The sequence below is a fragment of the Vombatus ursinus genome, unplaced genomic scaffold (genome assembly GCF_900497805.2).
Source record: "Vombatus ursinus unplaced genomic scaffold, bare-nosed wombat genome assembly UNPS02001419.1, whole genome shotgun sequence".
Taxonomy (NCBI): domain Eukaryota; kingdom Metazoa; phylum Chordata; class Mammalia; order Diprotodontia; family Vombatidae; genus Vombatus; species Vombatus ursinus.
In genome coordinates, this window is record NW_020941197.1 from 17,016,384 (window position 1) to 17,040,623 (window position 24,240).

The 24,240-nt window shown below is 37.4% G+C and overlaps 1 protein-coding gene across 4 annotated transcripts in view; it reads right to left on the minus strand.

Annotated features, from left to right (window-relative positions):
* Positions 1-24,240, minus strand: part of CD47 (CD47 molecule) — a 72,530-nt gene that overhangs the window by 38,447 nt on the left and 9,843 nt on the right. For all 4 annotated transcript variants that reach the window (XR_003569518.1, XM_027866869.1, XM_027866859.1 and 1 more), the window contains exons 2-3: positions 23,508-23,855; positions 1,757-1,846 (exon numbers count right to left, since the gene is read on the minus strand). Coding sequence is in view for 3 of the 4 variants with exons in the window: in XM_027866869.1 (XP_027722670.1) it covers positions 1,757-1,846; positions 23,508-23,855 (438 nt within the window). In the remaining variant the exon portion in view is untranslated. The remainder of the gene's footprint in view (positions 1-1,756; positions 1,847-23,507; positions 23,856-24,240) is intronic.

Sequence of the window (24,240 nt, forward strand, 5' to 3'; positions counted from 1 at the left end):
TCTGATAGATTAATATTGCACAGAAGAAGTGAGACAACAATGGATGGGTACCTCTGAAGAATGAAATTTTGAAGATAGGAAGAGAAATAATTCTGATGAAGAAGAATAAAAGGAATGCACAGAGAACTCACCAACCAACTTATATCTGAAAAAGTAGACATAAGCAGGGAATGGAACTGAAAGCAGGTCACTGAGAAACAATGCAAAATCTTGGCAAGAAGAGTGTCAGGATGTTTACCATGAGCTGAGAATCATGAGCTGGTGAACAAAACTAAAGAAAATAGAAAGTGATTTTTTAGAAGTCATACTGGGGAAAACACAAAGGTCAGAGAATGGAAAGGACCACTGTTTTGGATAAACAGGATAATAACCGACCTCAGAAAGAAGATAGAGCTGCTTGATTCATTCTTTTTTTTTTTTTTTGCTTCAGAAAAGCAGATGGATTAGAACAGCTGTACACAGCAAAGATCAGTGCCAGAGATGACACAAGTGTGAGGGCACTGAGGAATCATTTTACAAGGTATCTGAAGGAGGCAAAGATACCAAAGCTCTAAAATCTTTATTCATCTCAATGAATGGCAACTTAACATCTAATAAGTGCAAATACATATAGCATATATTTTTTTAAATCGACCCTATCAATACTTCCAGACATGTCTGCATAAAAGACTTGTTACTACAACTTCAGAAGTTCTCATTTCCATCACTAATATGTAAAAACTGAATTCACAGAATTATCTTAAAAAATAATTATGCGAGCATAAGGAAATTTTCCCTACACTCCAACAAAATTCAACAAAATATTCAACAAATAAGATCTCACTAAGTGCAAGGCACCAGGCCGGATGCTAGAGATAGAAAGACAAAAACAAAAATCATAGGAAGTTAACATGGAGAATACCTACTTTACCCACAGTAAAAATGACTAATAATAATCAGTGCTAAATGTGATGCAACTGAAGGTCAGTACTCAGTACTAATGGTCATATGACTGAATCTAATCAAATAATGAAAGAAAATTAGTATTTCCCCCTGTGGCTGCTAGGGATACAGCAAAAACAAATAGTATGTCACTAATCAATGACCTCTGATTTGGTCAGCATAGAAACTTCCCCTGGGGGAACTGCTTTCTCTAATATGCACCAAACCTCACCTATAAATAACAGTCTTTAGAGTGTTGTCTGATGCTCACAGCAATTAAATGACTTCTCTTATTACATAGCTTGCAAGTGTCAGAACTGGGACTTGAACCCAGGTCTTTCCTGCCTCCAAGTAAAGGTTCTATTCAGCACAATACACTGCTTCTCAGCAGTGAGAACAAGCATCCCTAATAGTGTATTTTCTGAAAGTTCATTTGTTTATGTTGGGAAGTTTAACTATGGGAAAATAGTTCATTAGACCCCAAAGTATAATTTTAGTATCAACATTATTGTGATCCAAGGACCTGCCATTAAAACTCATGGTGTTGTCTTTTTATTCTTAAAAAGATGGAGTAAAATACAGACCCTCACCCTTGGAACTTGAAAGTGAGCTAGGGCAGGAGTGGCCTACTGAAAAGATTAAGTAAAGCACAAACAACTGCATATAACTACAAAACACATTTTTAAGTATCATATTGGCACTGTTTCAGAACCACATATCATTAGCAAAATGGTTTCATGGAATATTTCTCTACCACTGTCTCAAAAGAACTAAGCAATTTTACTACTAAAATGTATACAAATAAAAAAAAGTATTAACTTATTTTGGTACTTACTTACAATACCGAATTGACCCCAGGAAAGCAGTATAGCCAAAATCGGGAAGATAACGATGAGAATGTTTTCTTTTGGGTAAAACCATGAAACTTTGAAGAAAAAAGAGAAATATACATTAAGTCTCATACTCAATTTAAGCACTTTTAATTAATTACATACAACCAAATTTTAGTGTGGTAAAGGAGAAATTACTGAAGACCCTTAATGTGAATATGCAAAACATGTAAGCTTAGAAAATTGTGGTACGGTTCATTTACAACTAGTTATGTAACTTTAGGTAAATTACTTATAGTTCGGGGTCTCATCTGTTTCCTTATCTATAAGATGATCTATAAAGTCTCTCACAGCTCTAACATTCTATGATTCTATAAAAATGTCTTAATTTCTAAAAACATTTCAGTATACTTTCTATAATTTGTGCTTAAAGAATTATTAGCTCTCAATCATTTGCATTAAAGAAAAATAAACAAAGTCAGACAAGAAAGCCATCTACGCTTGACTATGAAATGTGCTTATCTTTGCTCTTGTATATTTTATTTATAAAAATGTTTTCATATTTGCTTTTACAGAGCCATTACAGATATGGCTAATGTTGCAGGAAGTCACAAAGTAATCAAACTACATTATAAAAATCTGACCCAGGAAGAGCTAGGGAACAAGACAGTTTCCTCTTCTTCCACTAAACATAACTCCTTCCTGCAACTCACTCCATGCTAGGAATAGATTATTCTATCGCAAAATGATGCTAGGACTATGGATATAGAGATTTTCTACAACTAAAGTATATGGAGGAAGTAGGAACATCAAAGTTGAAATGAAGCACATTAGGTATATGAATGAATATTTTCTTCCATCTTTCTAAATGAAGCACAAATCAAAAATACAAATGGAAAAGTATTTCAACACACTAGAAATAACTTGTATAGAATTTTTTAAGACACTGAAAATTAACTTGATTGGTATAGAATTTTTTAAGACACTGAAAATTAACTTGAATGGCATCTCGGAAACTCTATACTTCATTAAATCTGCCTATCACAAAATGAATTCCTCTAGCAGAAGAGCACAATAATAATAATAATCACCACAACAAAAAACTGATTTTTACATGAGTTATAGTTTTACGGTAACATTACACGTTATCTCATTTGAGCTTCACAAGAGACGACAGAAGTAAGTGCTATTATCCCCATTTTATAAATGTAGACACCAAGGCTCAGAGGAGTTGTATCTTGCCTATGGTCAAGCAGCTGGTAAAAGTCTGAGAAGGTATTCAAACCCAGGTCTTCCTATTCCACATCCATACTAACACTATCCATGATGTTCTCCCAAACTCTAATATTTCCACTTGGAAGCATCTGGTACTTTCCAACATCGCCCCGAGAAAACACTAATACCTCACTGAAATTCACTCTGCTTCCTCTACCACCTCATCGTCCTCCATTATCAACCTGTGCCAGTAAAAATTCCAAACCTACAAGTAAGTGGAAAGTTAAACAAATAATCTCATGGCTTTTAAACAACATGATAAACCTTATCTTTTAACAATAAGGTTATAAAATTAAAAACCAGTGAAATGCTCACATTAATTGCTAAATAGTAAATATGCTACCATTAGAAATTCCAATTCAGAAATTGCTTGGTTATGTTTTTTTTAAGCCTACTAATATCTTTCTTAACCTAAGAAGGTGTCAAAGTGACTACTGTCCAGTAACAGTTTAATGACTAAAAAGAAAATAATGTTGCAAAATTATCTGACCTTACGCTGAATATCTGTACACTGAGAAAGATATTCTAGGATACTAGAACTGTTGAAGGCCTTTACTTTCTCTATTATTCCATTTTATATAACTGAGGTGAAAGCCGCACATTTTTTCCCCAGTTAAAGTCCTAGCTGGAAAGAATAATAAGGAAATCTAAGAATTATGCTTCTATTTATATTTGTCTTCCCATAGGTAAACTGATTTTTAAAAGCCGCCTTGATTATCACACTTAATATAAATATTAACTATTCCAGGGTGTTAAATTAAGAATGAAAGTGATTTGTTAAGCTCTAATACCAGCAATATATTTTCACTGACTCATAGACAAAACTGAGCTAGGAAGCGAAATAATAAAGCCTTGTCCCAAACTACTTCTTTTGAAAAGATTATAAATAATAAAATAAAAATAATGATAATTTTAAATTTTTGTATCTTGATGGGATAAGATACAGGACCAAAGAGCGTGAGGAGCAGACCCAGGCAAATAGGAAGGAAAGGTCAGGGAGTCAAGAACTCTGAGTTAGGGTCAGGGTCTCAATGGGGATGGGAAAGAAAAATGGTTCTAAAACTGAAAGATCCATTTGCAAAGAAAATAGGTAAAGAGATAGGGAAGTTTAGAAGCCCTGTCTTCTTTGGTTATCTTGTCCATAATTAGTCAGTGGGTAAGCATTATTAAGTGCCAAACATGCACTAGGCATTGTGCTAAGTGCTGGGGATATAAAGAAAGGAGAAAAAAAAAAAAAAACAGTCCGTGCTCTGAAGGAGCTCACAGTCTAATGGTAGAGACAACATTCAAACAATTATGTACAAACAAGCTATAAACTATAAATGAAAGACATTATCAGAGCAGACACTAACAAGGACTGAGAAAGCCTTCATGCAGAAGAGACTTCAGCTGAATTATGAAGTGAAAGTCAAGAAGTCGAGATGAAGAAGAAGATAGTTCTAGGCATGTAGACAGCATGTGGACATGTGAAAATGCTTAGAGTTGGGGCACCTAGGTGGCGCAGTAGATAAAGCACCAGCCCTGGAGTCAGGAGGACCTGAGTTCAAATCCAGCCTCAGACACATAACACTTACTAGCTGTGTGACTCTGGGCAAGTGTCACTTAACTCCAATTGCCTTGCCCCCCCCCCCCAAGTGCTCTGAGTTTTATTTTCTGAGACAGAATATAGCAGGCAAGGAAAAACAAAAAGGCCGTCTTCCCTAGATCAGAGAGTATTTAAGGGGAAGTAAGGTTTAAGAAGAGCCAGGTTATAAAAGGCTAACAGAAGATTTTATATTTTATCCTAGAGGTTAGGGAGCCACCTAAGGTTACTGAATAACCGTGGGGAGACATGCTTAGGGAAGATCACTTTTGACAGCTGAGTGGACAATTGACTGGAGAGAAGAAATATTTGATTCAGGGAAACCAATCAGCAGACTATTCTAATAGCCCAAGCATGAGGTGATAAGGGCCTAGACCAGGGTGGTATCAGTGTCAAAGGAGAGAGGAGGTTTTACGTGAGAGATGTTATGAAAGTAGGATTGACAGATCTTCATTACTAATTGGATGTGGTAGGTGGTAAGGTGAGAGAAAACAGTTGAGGGTAACATCTAGCATGTGAACCTGGGAGATGGGAAGATGGTGGTGCCCTCTACAATAACAGGAAAGTAAGGAGAGGAGAGAATTTGAGAGGGAAAGAAAATAAGTATGGTTTTGGTAATGTTGAGCTTAAGATGTCTACAAGACAGCCGATGTCTTGTCCAACAGGCAACTGGAGATGCAGGACTAGAAATCAAGATAAGAGTTTTGAGCTGGACAAACAGATCTGAGAATCATCTTCACAGAGAACTGAATTTGTGGAAGCTGATGAGATCATCAAGCACAGTATCATAGAGGGAAAAAAGACCCAAAACAGTGCTTTGGTGACACCCATAGTTAGTGACCATGACCTAGATGACAATTCAGCAAAAGAAACTAAGAAGGATCAAGTCAGCCAGGCAGGAGGAAAAACAGGAGAAAATAGTGTCACAAAAAGTTAGGAGAAGAATGGTGACAGTGTCAAAGGATGCAGAGGGGTCAAGAAGAAGGAGGACTGAGAAAAGGTCATAATATTTGGCAAATAAGTGATCACTGGTGACTTTGGGGAGAGTAGTTTCACTTACATAATGAGGTTGGAAGCTAGACTGCACAAAGTTTTAAGAGGTGAATGAAAAGAAAGGAAGTAGAAGCACCAGTTACAGACAGACTTCTCAAGGAGTTCAGCGACAAAAGGGAGGAGAAATGTGGGGCAATAGTTAGTGCGGAGAGGAAGGGGGAAATATGGAAATGTTTGTAGTCAGTAGTGAAGTATCCAGGTAAAGACTGAGGATTAGTCAGAGTAGGGATGACACATGGTTCACTCTGATGGAGAAGATGGGATGAAAGGAATCATTTGTGCTTGTAGAGGGGATTGCTTTAATAAGAAGGAAAACCTTTTCATGTGAGATGGGTAAAGGAGGAGAGAGTATCAGAAAGTATCTGAGTGACATGATGTGAGGAGGAAGGGGGAAGAGGGAGCACTCAGCAAACAGCCTTATTCTTTTCAGTGAAACATGACGCAAAGTTCTCAGTTGAGAGGATGGGGAGATGGAGGGTGATGGGAAGGTTAAGGAAGGACAAAAAGATCTGGAAAAAGTCACTATGATGAGTGGGATATTGAATAATTAGGGAAGTTTAAACATACGGCCTTGCTGCAGTGAGGGCCCAGTTGAGACTATGTAACAAATATTTGTAGTGAACCTAGTTAATGTGGTTTTGTGATTTTTCTCCAGCTTTCAACAGCATGAAGTAGGAGCAAAGGCACTGCAGGAATAATCCAAGGCTGAGGTTTGGCAATAGGATAAAATAAAATCAATAGGATTAAAAAGTCAAGGGACATGAGAAAAGAGGGCAGTGCAGAGTTGAACTGATTCACCAAGCAGCAAATATGGGAAAAGGAAGAGAGTGTAGACAGTGCAGGTGTGATGACCCAGGAAAAAACTCAGGGCTGGAGTGACTGGCAGTCTCAGTGAAGATGAAGTAGGTTTGGAGTTACCAGGCAGAAGGAGAGGTGGAATGATGACAGATTATGATCAAATAAAAGCATTTCAGAGTTCATGAACATGGAAGTGGGACATTCGTGGGTGATGGTAAGATCATAGGTATAACCATCTCAGTGTATAGTTGTAGTGGGGTGGGAAATTAGGACCTTAAGGAATTAGAAAGTTAGGGTATTTGAGGGAATATCATTATTTATGCTCAAGTCTGCTAATATCAGGGAAGGAGTTGGAGAGGTGAGAATAATTGTGAGCCAGGCACTGAACTCACTGAGAAAAGAAGGGGAGTGTCCTAGAGGTCCATAAGCAACAACTACCAGAATTTTTATGTGGGTGGGTGATAAATACTGATTGAATGACCCTCAAAGGAAAAGAGGTTACTGAGTGATAGTGTTAGGAGTGCCTGGAAATTGCAGTGGGTAGCAAGAAGGATTCCAATTTATCTACTAGCACCAGTGAGTTGAAGGGTATAAGCATTTCCAGCGCTGGAAAGGGTAGCTAAAGAAGCTGTGTCCTCATAAAGGAGCCAGGTCTCAGTGAGTATAAGAAGGAGGAGCAAGCAAGAAAGGAAATAGTTTAAGATGAAACCTAGTTGGTGACCTATGGAGCAGGCATTCTAGAGAGCACAGTGAAAAGGATGAGTAACTTCAGAATGGGGACATTATTGAGGGGAAGGACATGGTTTACAGGGGATAGGAATAAGGAAGGAATAAGTGAAGGATGGAGAACAGATTTTGAACAATGGCAGATGGGGTTCAGAATCACTGGGAAGGGGAGGGTCTGACAAGGTAGAAGTAAGTTCATCACTGAAGAATACCTTTAAGCATGTAATCGTTGTCCCTAAGGGTTCAGCCTCGGAGTACAGTTGTCCCACATGATAGGCAGTTGCATGTAGCAGGAAAGGGGACAAGGAGGGAGGTGTCCCAGAGATGTATGTAAGACTGCAGAGGGTATATGTATGTTTTACACACACACACACACACACACACACACAATGTATATATCTATAACTTGTCTACGATGATATACAGACACACATGTATTGTTCAGTTGTGTGACTCTTACTGACCCCTTTTGGTGTTTTCTTGGCAAAAATACTGGAATAGTTTGCCACTTCCTTCTCCAGCTCATTTTTCACACCTGCACACGGGCGTCCACATACACACACACACACACACACACACACACACACACAGAGTTCCTCAAGACAACATCTTTAAAGCAGCAAAGCAAAACCAGCCTGTGCAAGCACTCTGACTGGTCTGAATTTGAATATCACTGGAAACTAGAAAATGAAACAGGAAATGAGGCAAGCAATAAAGGAAACACCTCTATGAATCAATGTCAAATGAGCAAAGCAGAAAAAATGTGATGCACAGAAAAATGGCTACTGCCTATGTGTGTACATGTGTGTACAGATAAGTGCAATGTGTAACTGTGATGATGATAGTTAGAAGATAGTCTTCAACTAGAGATTAATTCAGCCTCATTACTTTAGTTACAGCATCAGAGTTTCAGAACTACAAGAGACCTTAGAGGCTATGAAGTCTAAACCCCTGGTTTTTAACTGTGAAGATGAGAAAACCGAGGTCCTGAGGCATGAAATACTGTGCACGAGGTCACACAGCCAATTAGTGGAAAAGCTAAAACTAGAAGCCAGGTCTCATGGCTCTTAATCCAGTATTCATTTTTCTTAACTGTACTGCCTCTCTTTATAATCTACCAAAGTGTGTTCAGATAGCTACAATGAATCAATGATAGTAATAACCTATGAAATTTACTAAACAGCTATCTTTTTGTCTCTTAAAAATTTTTAAGCTTGACCATGTAATAGCCACTTAAAAGGAATTTATTCCACACACCCCACCCAAAAAAACCCTACTGCATCACATTTGTGTGAGAAACATAAAAAACCGACGTTGGGCCACGATGGCGGAGTAAAAGCAGTGACTTGCCCGAGCTCTCCCCCAAACCCCTCCAAATACCTGTAAAAGATGGCTCTGGACAAATTCTAAAGCAGCAGAGCCCACACAAAGACAAAGTGAAACAAATTTCCAGCCCAAAACAACCTGGATGGTTGATCAGAAAGGTCTATTGCGCCAGGCTGGGAAAGGAACACAGTTCAGTGTGGGCAAGCAGGCAAAGACCAGGCCTCAGCAAACCTGGAGCAGGTCTCAGAGGACTGAATCATGGGCAGCTGTGGCAGTTTCCAGACTTCTCAACCCATGAATGCCAAAGACAATTTAGAAGGTCAGTAGGAAAAGTCTGTGACTGTAGTGAGAGAGACGCTCAGTCCCAGCCTCAGTCCTTGAGCTTCTGGCCCACAGGCTGAGGGGGAATCAAGTGGCTGATCAGAGGGGGACTGCAGGGATCTGTGTGCTGGTACTGAGGCAGGATTCTCTTGCTTTGCCCTGCTTGCATCTGGGTCACAGTACTGGGTGGCAGTCCTAGGGTGAGGAGGAGCGCTGGCATGGTGGAGCTTGTAATGGTGGTGGAGAGGGAGTCCTCCTCCCAGTTCCAAGACAGAAAAGAGTGCTTGTAGTCAATAACAGATCACAGCACAGGCCAGGAAAGAAGTAAACACCTTACCCTTGATCATACCACCTTGGAAGAACTGAAAATTTACAGGTCCCTAGAAGTATCTCTGAAAACAACTGCACAAAACCCTGAAGCTTGGAACAGTACATTCTCACACTGGAAGCAGACCCCTACATTAACAAAGAGTTTATAACTCAAGTAATTGGCTGGGATCATGAGCAAACTTTGCAAAAAGAGTCAGACCACAGAATATTTCTTTGGTGACAAAGAAGATCAAAACATGCAACCAGAAGAAGACAACAAAGTCGAAATTCCTACATTCAAAGCCTCGAAGAAAAATATGAATCAATCCCAGGCCATGGAAGAGCTCAAGAAGGATTTTGAGAAGAGAAGTAGAGGAAAAACTGGGAAGAGAAATGAGAGTGATGCAAGAAAATCATGAAAAACAAGTCAAGAGCTTAGTAAAGGAGACCCAAAAAAATACTTAAGAAAATAACACCTTGAAAAATAGACTAACTCAAATGGCAAAAGAGGTCCAAAGAGCCAAGGAGAATGCCTTCAAAAGCAAAATTGGCCAAATGGAAAAGGAAGTCCAAAAGCTTAGTGAAGAAAATATTTCCTTAAAAATTAGAATGGAGCAATTGAAAGCTAGTGACTTTTATGAGAAATCAAGACACTGTAAAACAAAACCAAAAGAATGAAAAAATAGAAAACAATGTGAAATATCTCACTGGAACAACTGACCTGGAAAATAGATCCAGGAGAGATAATTTAAAAATTAATGGAGAAACATAAAAAACCTTATTTATAAAGTACATGTTAAAATAATTTAATGTTAAAAACCAACCCAAAGTTGAATAGTTATATATTTTAGTATTAAGTTAAGTGATGCCATCCAATTCTGCCTATTCTGGGGGCATTAAGTCTGGGCGAAAATTCCACTGGAGCAAAAGTTGTATCTGAGGGCTTGGATGAATTCTCACTATGTTATCATTTCACTGAGGCCCATTTCAACTCACATTTTGCTCTATTTAACATCTTCATCTCTCTTCAAAAAATACTTTCCTCATGAAAAAAATCTACACACCTTTAAAATAGGTGCCACTTCCTCACCCAATTCTAACCATCTCTCATCCTCGAGACCTTTTAGCTGACCAAAACCGCTAGTTACTGTGTTTTGCACTGTGGAGAAAGAAGGGAAATCTACCCCAGGGAAAGGAAATTCCACTATGCTAACAGGTCGCAGAACAGTCTAGCAGTCTCTTGCTCCTCCCAATAAATTTCTAGGGGATGGGAGGGGAAAGAGGAGATCAAAATACTTTTGATCATTTGAAAGCATATTTAAGGGTAACTTATTGAACATATTTCACACCTAAAGTTTCAGTTAGCCACACAGATTCAAAACAAATTTGTCAAGACCTACAGTGGATTAATGTCAACCTGGGGGAAGGTCTCTGATATCCTGCTAGAGTTCTGCCCTTGGTCCTCTGTGTGTGTGTGTGTGTGTGTGTGTGTGTGTGTGTGTAGTATCATATATATTGTACATATATATAATACAATATATCATATGTGATATTATATCAATATATCATACAATACTATATATCATATATTGTATATATACATATGTATACATACCTTCATACACACACACTTTTTTTTAATATTTGACTTTTATGACTAGGAACAACACACTAAAGCTGTGCTTATTAAATCTGCAGACAGTATGAAGTAGGTTAGGCTGAATGACAGAGTGTGGATTGAAAGAGATCTAGGTAAACTAGAAAAAATGGTATGAAACCAGCTAAATAAAATACAACATAAATAAACATAAAGTCACGTAGTCGGGTTCAAAAAATCATTTGTATTTGTACAGGATAAAGGACAACATGACTTGGCAGCACTTCACGTGAAAATTCTTAAGGGATGAAGTGGAACATAAACACGATAAACCAAAATTTTCAATTAAAGGCTTCCAAAACAGCTAACTCAAGACTAGCCATATTATGCTTGAAGCATAACATCCATTTTTTTAATAGTCTCAATCCACTCGTGCTATATGTCTAAGTCATGGAATATCAGTCTCCAAAAAATTTAACGTGAAGGATTATCCAAAAGGCAGTGGAGAGGTGCATAGTGGATAGAAATAGTTTGCATCAGATCATCAATACAGAGGCATACAGGAAAAGTGACATCAAGGATATTATCCTGAGAGATGGATTTTTTTTTTTGTCATTGCCATTTGGTCCAAACATTGGTTTTTATCAGTGTAGGAACTCCAGATGTGGAAATTCTTTCCAACACCACAAACAGCAACCCATCTATACCTGATAGATCATCTTAGAGAGTTGCCTGGGGTTTTGAGAGGTTAAGAGTCTTGACCATGGTTACACTGGTAGTAACAGAGGCAGAAGCTGAATCCTGACTCCAAGGTTAGCCTTCTAGCCTCTATACCACACTTCCTTCTCCAGAGATGCATGACAGAAGGAAAAGGTGGACTGGTCAAGTAGTGAGGGTTAAACAACAAACACCTTGCATGAGTATTGGTATTCTTATAATTTCTTTAGAAAGAAAGCACACAGAGTAGATCCCCAGGGGAAGAATTATTTGAGGGCATGAATAAGAGACAAACAAAGTAAGCAAACATGGAAGAGTTGTGATGTGCTTCATTGGAGGGAATGTCCAGATAAATGCAATCACAGACCTCTCATAGTCTGTACTGGTCATGCAACATCTGGAATATTGTGTTTAATTAGACTACTGTATTTGCAGTAAATTTCTCTGATAAAGGCCTCATTTCTCAAATACAGAGAACAGAGCTAAATTTATTAAAATATGAGCCATTCCCTGATTGACAAATGGTTAAAGGCTATTAACAGGTGATTTTCAGAGAAGAAACCAAAGCTATCAGTAGTTATATGAAAAAAAAAACGCTCTAAATCATTATTTTGTTGTTTTTCAGTTGTGTCCAACTCTTCGTAATCCTGTGTACCATAGCACGCCAATATTGTCCATGGGTTTTTCTTGGCAAGGATTCTAGAGTGATTTGCCATGTCCTTCTACATCGGATCAAGGCAAACAGAGGTTAAGTGACTTGTCCAGGGTCACACTAGCTAGTAAATGTCTGAGATCAGATATGAACTCAGATCTTTCTGACTCCAGGCTCATAATTCTATATACTGAGCCACCTAGCTGCCTCCATTAATAATGAGAAAAAGGTAATTAAAATAATTCTGAGGTACCATCTCACAACCATCAGATTGGCAAAAATGACAGAAAATGAAAGTGACAAATGCTGGAGTGGATTATAAGAAAATAGGTACTCTGATGCACTATGAGCTGTGAACACATCCAACTACTCTGGAGAATAATTCAGAACTATGCTCAAAGGGCTATAAAATTGTGTATATCCTTTGAACCAGAAATACTGCCTAATAGATCTATAGCCCAAGGAGATCAAAGAAAAGGAAAAGGACATATATGTACAAAAATATTTATAGCAGTTCTTTCTGTGGTGGCAAAGAAATAGAAACTAAAGGGATGCCCATAAATTGGAGAAAGACTGGAAAGTTATGGTATATGGATCATATTGTAAAAAATGATGAGGGGATAGAATCAGAAAAACCTGGGAAGACTTATATGAACTAATGCAAAGTGAAGTGAGCAGAACCAGGAGAACAATGCACAAAATAACAGCAACACTGCAAAGATAATCAACTGGAAAAGACTTGGTAATTCTGATCAATAAAGTGATCCACCAAAACTCCAAAGGACTCATGAGGTACAATGCTATTCACCTTCAAAGAGAGAATTGATGGGCTGGAGTACAGACTGACGTATGATAGGTATTGTATTTCTTGCTTTCTCAATGGGTGAGAGAGGGGTGGAGAGAGGGGGTGAATTTGGAATGGAAAAGAAAACAAAAGAGAAAAAGAGAAAGAAAAAGAATATTATACTTTTTGAGGTATTTAACAAAACTATGGTGTTTCCAGGAGATGCTGACCAACATGGTGCAAAGTCTGGAATTCATCATATGAAGAATTACTGAATAAATTGATGATATCTAATTTCAAGAAAAAGACTTAAGAGAATAGCTAGCAAGTGGAAAATGAAAGAGATATTCTATATACCACATTTCCAGAAGATAGAGCTAGGAATAAGGGTTAAAGTTATATACTGGCCAGTTTGGATGCAACATAAAGAAATACTTTCTGGCAATTTTATCTGTGCACCAGGCAGATAATACACACACAATAACAAAACTGTCATTCTGGCAAGGCTATTAAGCTTTCAGTCTCCTCAGAAAATGACAGTTAAAGCATTACTGTCCAAGATTCCATTGTCATCTTGGCTACTGAAGCTGGTGTTACAAATGTAAACAGAAAGAACAATAAACCAAACTAAACACTATTTAATTATACAGAACAAGCTTGGCCCTGGAGAAGAGTTGAGAAAATGTACCTCCCCTCCATCTTTGCAGAGATGGTGGACTATGTATGTGGAATATTGTATATATTTTTAAACGAAGTCAAAGTATTAGTTGGTTTTATCAGACTGATTTTTTCTTCTCCTCTTTTAAAAAAATCTTCAGCATAGGTGTTCAATCACTGGGTAGGGCCGGGGAAAGGATATATTAGAAATAAAGGCAATGTAAATGAAATAAGACCAAAATTATATCTGTTCAATAAAACAAAGGGATACTCCATTGAGTAATGAGTTCTTCATTAAAAAAATTATTTCTTTAGAAGCTAGGTGAACATCTGTTAGGGAGGTAGAACTGCATGGAAGGTTGAACTAAATGATGTCTAGGTTTACTTCTAAAATTCTATAATTCTAGGTAGAGAAACAACTTAGAAGGCATTAGGTACATTTTAAGGAGTTTGGAAAATGTTATTTTGGGACAGATTACTACTCAAAGTAAATGCTGAATCAGTAATTTTTTTTTCTATTCCCAAGCTCATCTATTACATAAATAAACCATGTTCTAGTTAAGATTCTTATTGTTATCCATTTTTTCTGCCCCTTTCCAGTTCATCCCATAACCTCTAACCCTGGACACTTATCTTTCAACAACCCCAGAATAGCAACATGACAGGCATGACTAAAGTTGCTGATTCCAATCTAAAGGAAGAGTACCACTGTCATAATATTGGGGGAAATGCAAGGGGAAGCAGGTTGTCACTTTGTTTTACCAGCCTTAGTAGACTAATAAAGTTAAAGGAAGTTTAGAGGTCATTAACCTAATTCCCTCATTTCAGAGAAGGGGAAAATAAGACCCACCGAGACTAAATGCCCAGCACAACGTCATAATGACAATGACTAAAACTTAGGGTCACCAATTCTAGTAAAAATTTTCATTACACACTGGAGAGCCAGCCTATGCAGAAAGCTAGAGTGTATTCTGGGGAAACAATGAAGAGAGAAGGCTGGGGACCTTAGTATCCTGCTCCTATCCTCTGGTAAGAACATCCCAAACCTTTTGAGAGATGTTAAACTCTACAAAACAATAGAATGGGAAAAAAACACTAGATCTCTTGAAGAAAATTAGAGAAATCAAGGGAAAGTTTCATGCAAAACTAGGCATGATAAAAGACAAAAATGATAGGGATTTAACAGAAGCAGAAGAGATTAAGAAGAGCTGGCAAGAATACACAAAAGAACTGTACAAGAAAGATCTTAACATCGCCAATAACCATGATGGTATGGTTACTGACCCAGAGCCAGACATCATAGAGAATGAAGTCAACTGGCGCCATTGCTAACAATAAGGCTAACGGAGGTGATAGAATTCCAGCTGAGCTATTTAAAACCCTAAAAGATGATGCGGTTAAAGTGCTACACTCAATATGCCAGCAAATTTGGAAAACTGACCACTGGATTGGAAAAGATCAGTTTATGTCCCAATTCTAAAGTAGGGCAATGTCAAGAAATGTTTAAATTACCGAACAATTGTGGTAATTTCACATGCCAGCAAAGTTATGTTTAAGATTCTACAAGCAAGTCTCCAGCAACATGTGAACTGAGAATTACCAGAAGAGCAGGCTGGGTTTCAAAAAGGCAGAGGAACTTGAGACCAAATTGCCAACATTCACTGGAATATCAAGAAAGTAATGGAGCTCCAGAAAATCACCTATTTCTGCTTCACTGACTACACTAAAGCCTTTGACTGGGTGGATCACAACAAAATGTGGCAAGTCCTCAAAAGTAATCAAATCATCTTACTTATCTCCTAAGCAACCTGTATGTGAGCCAAGAAGCAACAATTAAACCTGACCATGGAACAACTGAATGGTTTAAGATTGGAAAAGGAGTACAAGAAGGCTGTACATTGTCACCTTATTTAACTTACATGCAGAGTACAACATATTAAATGACAGCATGGATGAATCAAAAGCTGGAATTAAGGTTGCTGGGAGAAATATCAACAATCTGAGATATATAGATGATACCACTTTGATGGCAGAAAGTTAAGAGGAATTAGGGAGCCACTTGATGAGGGTGAAAGAGGAAAGTATAAAAGCTGGCTTGAAACTTAACATAAAAAAAAAAAACTTCTTATGCTGGCAACTGGTCCCATCACTTCCTGGCAAATAGAGGGAGAAGAAATGGAAGCACCAGATTTTATATTCTTAGACTCAAAGATCAGTACAAATGGCAACTCCAGCTATGAAATTAAAAGATGCTTGCTCCTTGGAAGGAAAGCTATGGCAAATCCGGACAGCAGACTAAAAAGCAGAGACATCACCTTGCCGACAAAGGTTCATATAGTAAAAGTTATGGTTTTTCCAATAGCAATGTATGGCTGTGAGAGTTGGATTACAAAGAAAGCTGAGCACTGCAGAATCGATGCTTTCAAATGTTGGTGCTGTATAAGACTTCTGAGAGTCCTTTGGACAGCAAGTAGTTTTTAATACTGTGGCCACATAATGAGAAGCTTGGACTCACTAGAAAAGAACCTGATATTGGGAAAGACTGAAGGCAAAAGGAAAAGGGGATGGCAGAGGATGAGATGGATAGATAGTGTCATGGAAACAATGAACATGAACTAAGATATCAAGAGACAATGGAGGACAGAATGGCCTAGCTACAGGGTCACAAACAGTCAGATAATACTGAATAACAGCAACAAAACTCCCCAACTCTAATCAGCAAGTTCTCCAAAGGGCTGCTCAGCTGTTCATATCTAAGAACAGTTCATTCAGTGTCCAATCTCTTCAACCAATCTTTCTGTCTCCTCTTCTCTCTCTTACACCAAATAGGTAGGGATTCCCCAAGACTGTCATTCCTTTACTCTCTATCAACAATCTCTTCCACTTTATGACTGCAGCTATCATTTGAAATGTCTATCTCTAGCTATGATCTCTTTTCAGAGCTCCCTATCTTCATCTCCAGTTGCCTGTGGAGGAGTTCAAATGGATTTCTGTGTCCTCTAAAATACATTTTTGGATAATCAAGCTTAGCGCCAAAGAAGATATGAGAAAACATGATATCCCAGTACCTCCCTCCCTTTTTTACAGAGGCAGAAGGCTATGGTGTAGAACACTGTATAGCCTCTCTGACTTCAGTAATCTTTTGTTTAGTTTTTCTAAACTCCTTTTCTTTATTTCTTTACTTTTTTCCTTCTTTCTTTTGTTGCAAGAGACAATTCACCTGGATAAGGCAAGGGATATTTTTTTTTTAAATGATGGTTATATGAAAATGAAAACAAATTTTTTAAAGATAAAATTGCATTTTCAGAGACTGTTTCATGAGTCAGCATACCCCTATTTGTAGGAATCCACCCAGCCACTTCTTGGAATTGTTCTTTTCCAGTGCTTTTATTTCCTATCTAGTCCAGATAAGACTTGTCCTCCCCATCAACACCAAGTAGGTAGCACTTAATATAAGGTCTGCCTTAACTGTGAGTGACTATAATTCTGTAATTTACTTGACTAATAACTTTGTAAGATGATTAGCTTATCTGTAACAAAACTGCAAGCAGACACCCTTATTTAAGATCTCGCTAAAAAATTTTGCAGAATTTTTGTAGGATGACTATGCTCTACAATGCTAAAAGGCTTTATACTGTTATGCTAAAAGTTGATTGGTTCAAGACAGTGACTTAATGATTCTTGCTAGAAAAAAAACTTTATAAAAATCTGGTCATTCAGCTAGCCATTCCATCCCCTAAACTTGGACAGTGGGGCTCCTAAGTTATATAAGGTCAAAGAAAAAAGTCTGATAATGGTGACCAGACCAAGATACACCATCTATACCTCTTCCTAGAACTAGACCCTCACTATTACCAAGATCCAAGGGGCCAGAGGTGACAAAAAGGTGACACATCCTGTTGGGAGTATCCTTGCCAATAAACGGTCAATAATCTTGATCAAGCAAGTGGTGAGCCCAGACTCAAGCATGAACCTGGCATAAAAGTATGACTTGATAAACATAATTAGCACTTTGTGACCTGACTGGCTGGGATACACACCTCAATTTAAGATGTCCAAAGTTGACTTATCTTTCCAACAAAATCTGTCTTTTTCTTGATTTCCCTATTTACTATTAATTGAGAGAAACTTAAAGAGTTGATGTAAGGAAGATTTCTCAAATAATGTTCAAAAGTAAGATGTCTTGGAAAGCAGTGGGCCCCTTGAGCTCTCCAAACAAGAGCTGGCTATCCAATTGTAGGGTGTTTTCATTTTCATTTTCAGGTACAGGTTGAACTAGATGGCTTCTGAAGTTCTTACCAATGCTGAGGTGCTGTGACTCTGAGAAATGGTTTTTTGCTCCAGATACCTATGCTCAAATCTCAGGGTCATCTTTGACTTCTACCCATCCCCAAGGCCTGAATATAATCATATCAGTTCTCTAAAAGTCTCTAGTATCTTGTTCCTTTCCACTAATATTGTTACTACCCTCGTCCAAACCCTTATTATCTATCACCTGAAATACTTGTAAGAATCTCCCGACTTCATCTTTCTTCCCACAATTCAACACTTATTAAGTACCTACTCTGTGGAAGGCATTTGTAGGCCTTATATCCCATCCTATATTCAAAATTAATTTTTCTCATGTATAAATTTTACCACATAGCTAAACTACTTAAAAACGTTCTATGATAGTCACCAACAACAACAATAAAACCAAATTCCTCAAGGACTTCTATAATCTGGCTCCAAACTACCTTTCCTTGGCATTTCTTTTCTTCATGACTAGATATTCTACCAAAATTATACTTGGGACTATTCAAAGAAAGTCATTTGCCTTTTGTACACTCCTATTGCCATATTCTCTATACAAACTCCCTTAATCTCTTCTCTACTCCTGACCCTCAGCCAGAAGTCATGATCTCTCCTACCTCATTACTATAATAAGCAGTGTATCACTCTTATGTGTTTATATTCTATATTGAAGGATGTTATCTCAAAGTTTATCATAGACTTCTTGAACGGACTCTCTTGACAAGAATATATCTTCTTGTCTTTGTGTGTCCTTTGTGTCTGGCATGGTATTTTACATTTAGTAGGCACTTACATATCAAAATGATTCCTGATCCCACAGAGGAAGGCCTGTGTATCCCAATACCAAGACCTCACTCCAATTCAAGACATGTGTAAATATGACTACCACTATCTCTCTATTTCTGATAAATGGGGACTAGGTGTTAAGAAGAAAAAGTTATTTTAAGTAAGAAGGGCAAAGGGTTGGCTTTGAAGGGTACAGGCTGCAGAAGAGAGGTTTTATAAATTATTTCTGTGCCTAGGCATCAGTATAACTTGTCATAATAACTATCTACTACATCCTTAACCACTATCATCCCTCAGACTCTGATGGAAATAGCCCAGGATCCTGAATAAGAGCCTTGGGAATAGCAACATCTCCCTCCAGCCCCTTAGAAGCCATCATTAATGAGAGAAATCATCATGGCAAAAGGGCACACCTCCCTCCTCACCACCAACAATAATGGCTAACCAACTGCCACCAATAGGAAGATAAGAGCAGGAACTCTGGGAGTAGGAACCCAACTCAGATCACAAGTCCTGCTTCTAGCCTAGCCCTCATATGAATTATCTGGGATAATACCTGTAGAGAAGGGGCCAGCCATCCCCACCAACTGTGGCACATAGGGCAGGCAAGCTGGTCTAGCTGAAGCCATAAGGCACCATGAGTTAGGAGGCAAAATGTACTAGGCAATTCAAATTACTACCACCACTTTGACTACCATCTCCCTTCAGATCCTGATGGAGATAGCGCAGGACCATGGATTCAAGAGCCTTGAGAACAGCAATGCTCCCAGTGCAGAAACTCAGCCATTATCCTGGGATAGAACTTCTGAAGAATGTAGCCTGACAACCGCAGGTGCTGCCACCACATCGACTGAAGCCCTAGGGAAAAAAAATTCTTTTCACCCAAGTCTCTGACTCTGTCAAATGGTTCAGTGTAAGAACTGATAGGATTTTATCAGTGGAAATAACATTAAAGAAGAGGCATTACTACCTATTTTGCCCCTGGACCACGGGACATTTCTATCTCCCTTGTAGCTAAAAACTTCCATATGTGTTCTTTCACCTATTACAATGTGATCTCTTTGAAAACAGGGATTTTCTTAATTTTCTCTCTGTATCTCCAGCATTTACACAGTGCTTTGCATATAAGTGCTTAATAAATGTTTCATTCATTCATTCACATTAATTTTATCCAGAATAGATGAGGTATGGATTTATCTGATTAAATATTCTTATGACAAATGCTCAAATTATCAATTTCAAAAAGAGAATAAAAATATACATCATTAAAAATGATATTCAACATAATTTAGTTTGATGATTCAGAAAGCACCTCATACTACTTCAGAGTCATCGTAAATAACAATTATTACATAGTTATATATATATACACATATATGTACATACAGAAGGTATATCTTTCATGAAAGAAAGTAATATAAAAACAACTTTTTAAAAGCTACTTTAGATTTTTTTTTTTAGCTTTCCAAACGTTTGTATTTTAGAGAAAAACAATGCACAGTATATGCTCCATTTAGTCACTATATTAACATAAATAATAAAAATAACTAAATACAATGTATTATGTTTTCTACATTTCATGGAACTTTTCCATATATGGTATTTCTCTGCAAAATACAATAGAACTACAAACTCTATTATTCACAAGTTTATCAACTGTAATTCTCTTAACCATAACTTCTACTCTCATTTGTATCTTTAGTTACAGTTATGCAAGATGAAAAGTAATCTATTTATAGTATCCCAAAAGTCCACAATTGGGGTTATTTCCCCATCAAATAAGTTTTCCACACTTCAAAGTGAGATACAATCCTACTACATATTTAAGAGCAAAAAGTTGTATTTTTTCATGAAGTTATCTTAAGATCTTAAGGTGAGGGAGAATACAAATCCAATGGATTTCAGAAATAATTTAGGGCAACTTCTTTATTTTGTAAATAAGGAAAAAAGAACCAAAGTGAAATGATTTGAACCCAATTCCTATATTCCCTCTACTACATCATGATGTTTTAGCATCCCTGGCGGGAAGGGCCTAAAAAACACTAATCTTGCAATCAGAAGATCTGTATTCAGTGTTGTGAATAACTTACTAGCTATATCACTATAGAAAAGTGTTTCATCATTTTGAGCCTCAGTTTCTTCTTTCATATTATGTGCCTAACAGTCCTCCTAATACCTACCTAACCAAGTTATTGAAAATTTTTTATAAATCTTAAGGCAACATATAAATGTTACTATATATTCATTTAATGAGTTAGAAAGAAGTGTCTAGAAGTTATCCATTTTTATTATCTAGATCTTTTAAACTTCCTTTCAAATTACAATGAGAGCTGTTAAAATAGCATTTCACAGGTCATCCATAAATCATCAAAGAAATATTAAATTGTTAAAAAAACAGTTTAATGAATTCTAATTCTTGAAAAATAATCTGAAGTATGTGCACACACATATATTTGCATATTTTAGTTATAGTATAAATCACACAGATAATATAAAATTATATACATATTGGAAGGGGTGAGGGGGTGGGTGGGTGTGGGTGTGGGGGTGTGTATAATAACAACCTCTTTTCTGTCCCAAAATTCAGTACATTACCTACCTCAAAGAGCTGTGAGGAAATCTCTTTGGAAATGTTTATTAATGTGAACTACTCTGACTTTGCCTTGACTCCTAGACAAAACTGTATTCGGCCTTTGGTCCTCTTCTACTTCCTGTCTATAATTCCACCTCCACAAACAAGCAAGCAGTGACCTCATGCTTCTCACAGCCACCCCTACAACTTCACCGCCCTAGCCAAGTCTATATTCCCTGAAGTGACTCATGCTTCAAAACACCGCTTTCCTCTTCTCAGCAATCTTTGTCCCTTCCACATCAAACTCCCTAATCTCTAGGCACATAATTCAATATCAGATTTGGTTATTAAAGTAATTCACATTAAAATGTAGACAGCTTGTGGATTTTAGCTCTTGGGGTGTATTATTGTTGTTCAGTCATTTTAATCATGTCCAACTCTTCATGACCCTGTCTGGGGTCATGAAGTATCTTGCAAAGATACTGGAATGGCTTGCCATTTCCTTCTCCAGCTATTTTAGAGATGAGGAAACTTGAGGTAAACAGGGTTAAGTGACTCGCCCAGGGTCACATTTTAAAAGGTAAAAAGATTTTTTGAAAAAAGAAGCTCTCTAGGTACTCCTTACTGCCTGCCTCTTATCAGATCCTTCCTCCACCCCCACACCACACAAACATTGCTTATCTGATTAACTAGAATATTCCACGTCAGATGATAAAATTCACTATGATAAGGTAAAAACAGTTACTGTTACAGAATAATCTAATTCCTACGTCTAAAAATAATGGTTCTCAAAATTCATTCCAAGGACTTTTTGATCTAAAAGCTTGCTCAAAATACAATGATGACATGCAATGATCAAGTATGATTGCAGAGTACTGATGATGAAGCATGCTCCCCACCTCCTGACAGAGAATCAATGGGACTACGGTGTAGAGTCAGATACATTCCTTGACATGGCTAATGTGTGAATCTGCTTTGCTTAACTAAGCATAATTGTTAAAAGGGTTTTCCTTCTGTCTTTTATATATTTATTTTCTCAGTCGGGAGAGTTGAAGAGGGACAGTAGATTATAGATAAAGTAGTCAAGAAAAAGTTTTTAAAAGATAGAAAAAGAAAGGAAAACTCATTTGAATGTTTTTAAATGGATAGAAGAGAACAGAAAGAATCAGAGATAAGCAGTACACCTTTGAAAGTGAGTTGTTAGATTTATTACATATTTTAAAAGAAAAACAAGCTGCACATAATAGATGTGTAATTTCATGTACAATTCCTATTTTTTGTTCTACTACATATACAGAAATGTTAATTTTATTTGGCATTTAAGTTTGGAATTTAAAAAAAAAATCTTAAAAAAAAAAACAAAAACCCACCTCCCAAACAAAATGCAATGTCAGGATATTCTCATACCTGGTTAAGTTAGCCAGACAGTAAAGAAAGGAATTAGAAGGCATGAGGGTAGGGCCTTCTGCTTTTTTTTTTTATCCCTTCCACTTAGCATAGTGTCCAGTATGTAGTAGGTGCTTAATAAATGCTTGTTAAGTAAATGATTTAACTGCTAGAAAATCACTAATCACAGCAGACCCCTATAGTGACCATTAGCAGTGTAGGAGAGGGGACAAAAGCAGATGAAGTGTGGCTATAGTCAGTCTCAGCTCTGGATCATAGGAAGTAGGACACTTATCTTGGCTAACATTTATAAGAGCTAGCATGCAGGCAGCATGTGTGGAGAGAAAGCAGAAAGAAAGGAAGCGTATGGAGTGTTGACAAGGTTATCCTTCCCAACATTTGGTTCCTACGTTCAAATCCTACCCTCCACTGACGGTCCATAGCCTTGGCACTACCTTTCCTCCATCAAAATGCAAAATTTGAAAAAGGTCAGGTAACTGGAAGTAGAATGTGGGTCCATGGAGAACTATAATTTTTTGGGTTTTTGGTTTTTTTTTTGGTGGTGACAAACAGAATTAGGTAAAGCAGATGGACTTTTCTACCTTGATGAAGTAATTCTGACCAAAAAGTCTGAGGGTCATTTGTCCAAAGAACATAGCCCTCACAATTTAAATTTCATTTAAAAAGAACAAAAACTAAAACCATAGTCAGACACTAAGTGTACTTCAGTGTGAAATGTCTAACAGGAAATAAAGCAAAACTCCCAACCCTTAATGCTGTAAAACATTACATCAACATATATTATTAATAGCCTGCTGTGATTTCAAGGAGTTTTCTTTCAGATTCATTTAATACTTGTCCTTATTCTATGAGGCTGGATTTGCTGCAACATGAATAAAGAAGAAGCTTTTACACAACTTACCCACATGATATCTTAGCTCCACTGTTGTTTCTCCTTCTCTGCTCGATTCTGTGACTTCGCAAGTGTAATTCCCAGGGACAGCATCACTCTTTTTCATTAGCAAAGAGGCATTTCCTTCTACTAACAGTGAAAGTGCAATTGTTGCACTCTTAAAATTATCACTGGCATTGGGCTTATTTTGATCTCCATCAAATGTAAATATTTCTTTTCCTCTGTGTTTCCATTTTACATACATGACTTTAATGTTCTTTATCTCTAGATTATTAACAATGCAGGGAAGTATAACAGTTTCATTGCAAATAGTTTCTTCTACAAATCTGGTTGAATTAAATGTCAGCTGTGCAGAACCTAGAAAGGAAAAAAAAGCAATCATTTTATTTAACTTCTAGAACTGTGCAGTGTATAATGCTGAATATGCTAGGAATGCTTATGATTAATGTTTTAATTGTTGACAAAACTAAGCAACGAGATAATGCAGCATGAGGCAAGACAAGCATAAACCAATTATTTTTTTTTTTAACAGCAGCACACACTGTTGATATTTCAAAGCATCAATTTTTCCATATTCTCTCTCAGGAACAGAAAGTCTATCATAATACATTTGGGGTGGGGTGGGGTAGGAGTCACATTAGAGCATCAACTATTGTGCTAGGTCATGCACATTTAGCGTATGACTTTGAAAGCCATGGAGCAATGTGTGCTGCTGCGGGCTGATGACACATAAGTGTCATGT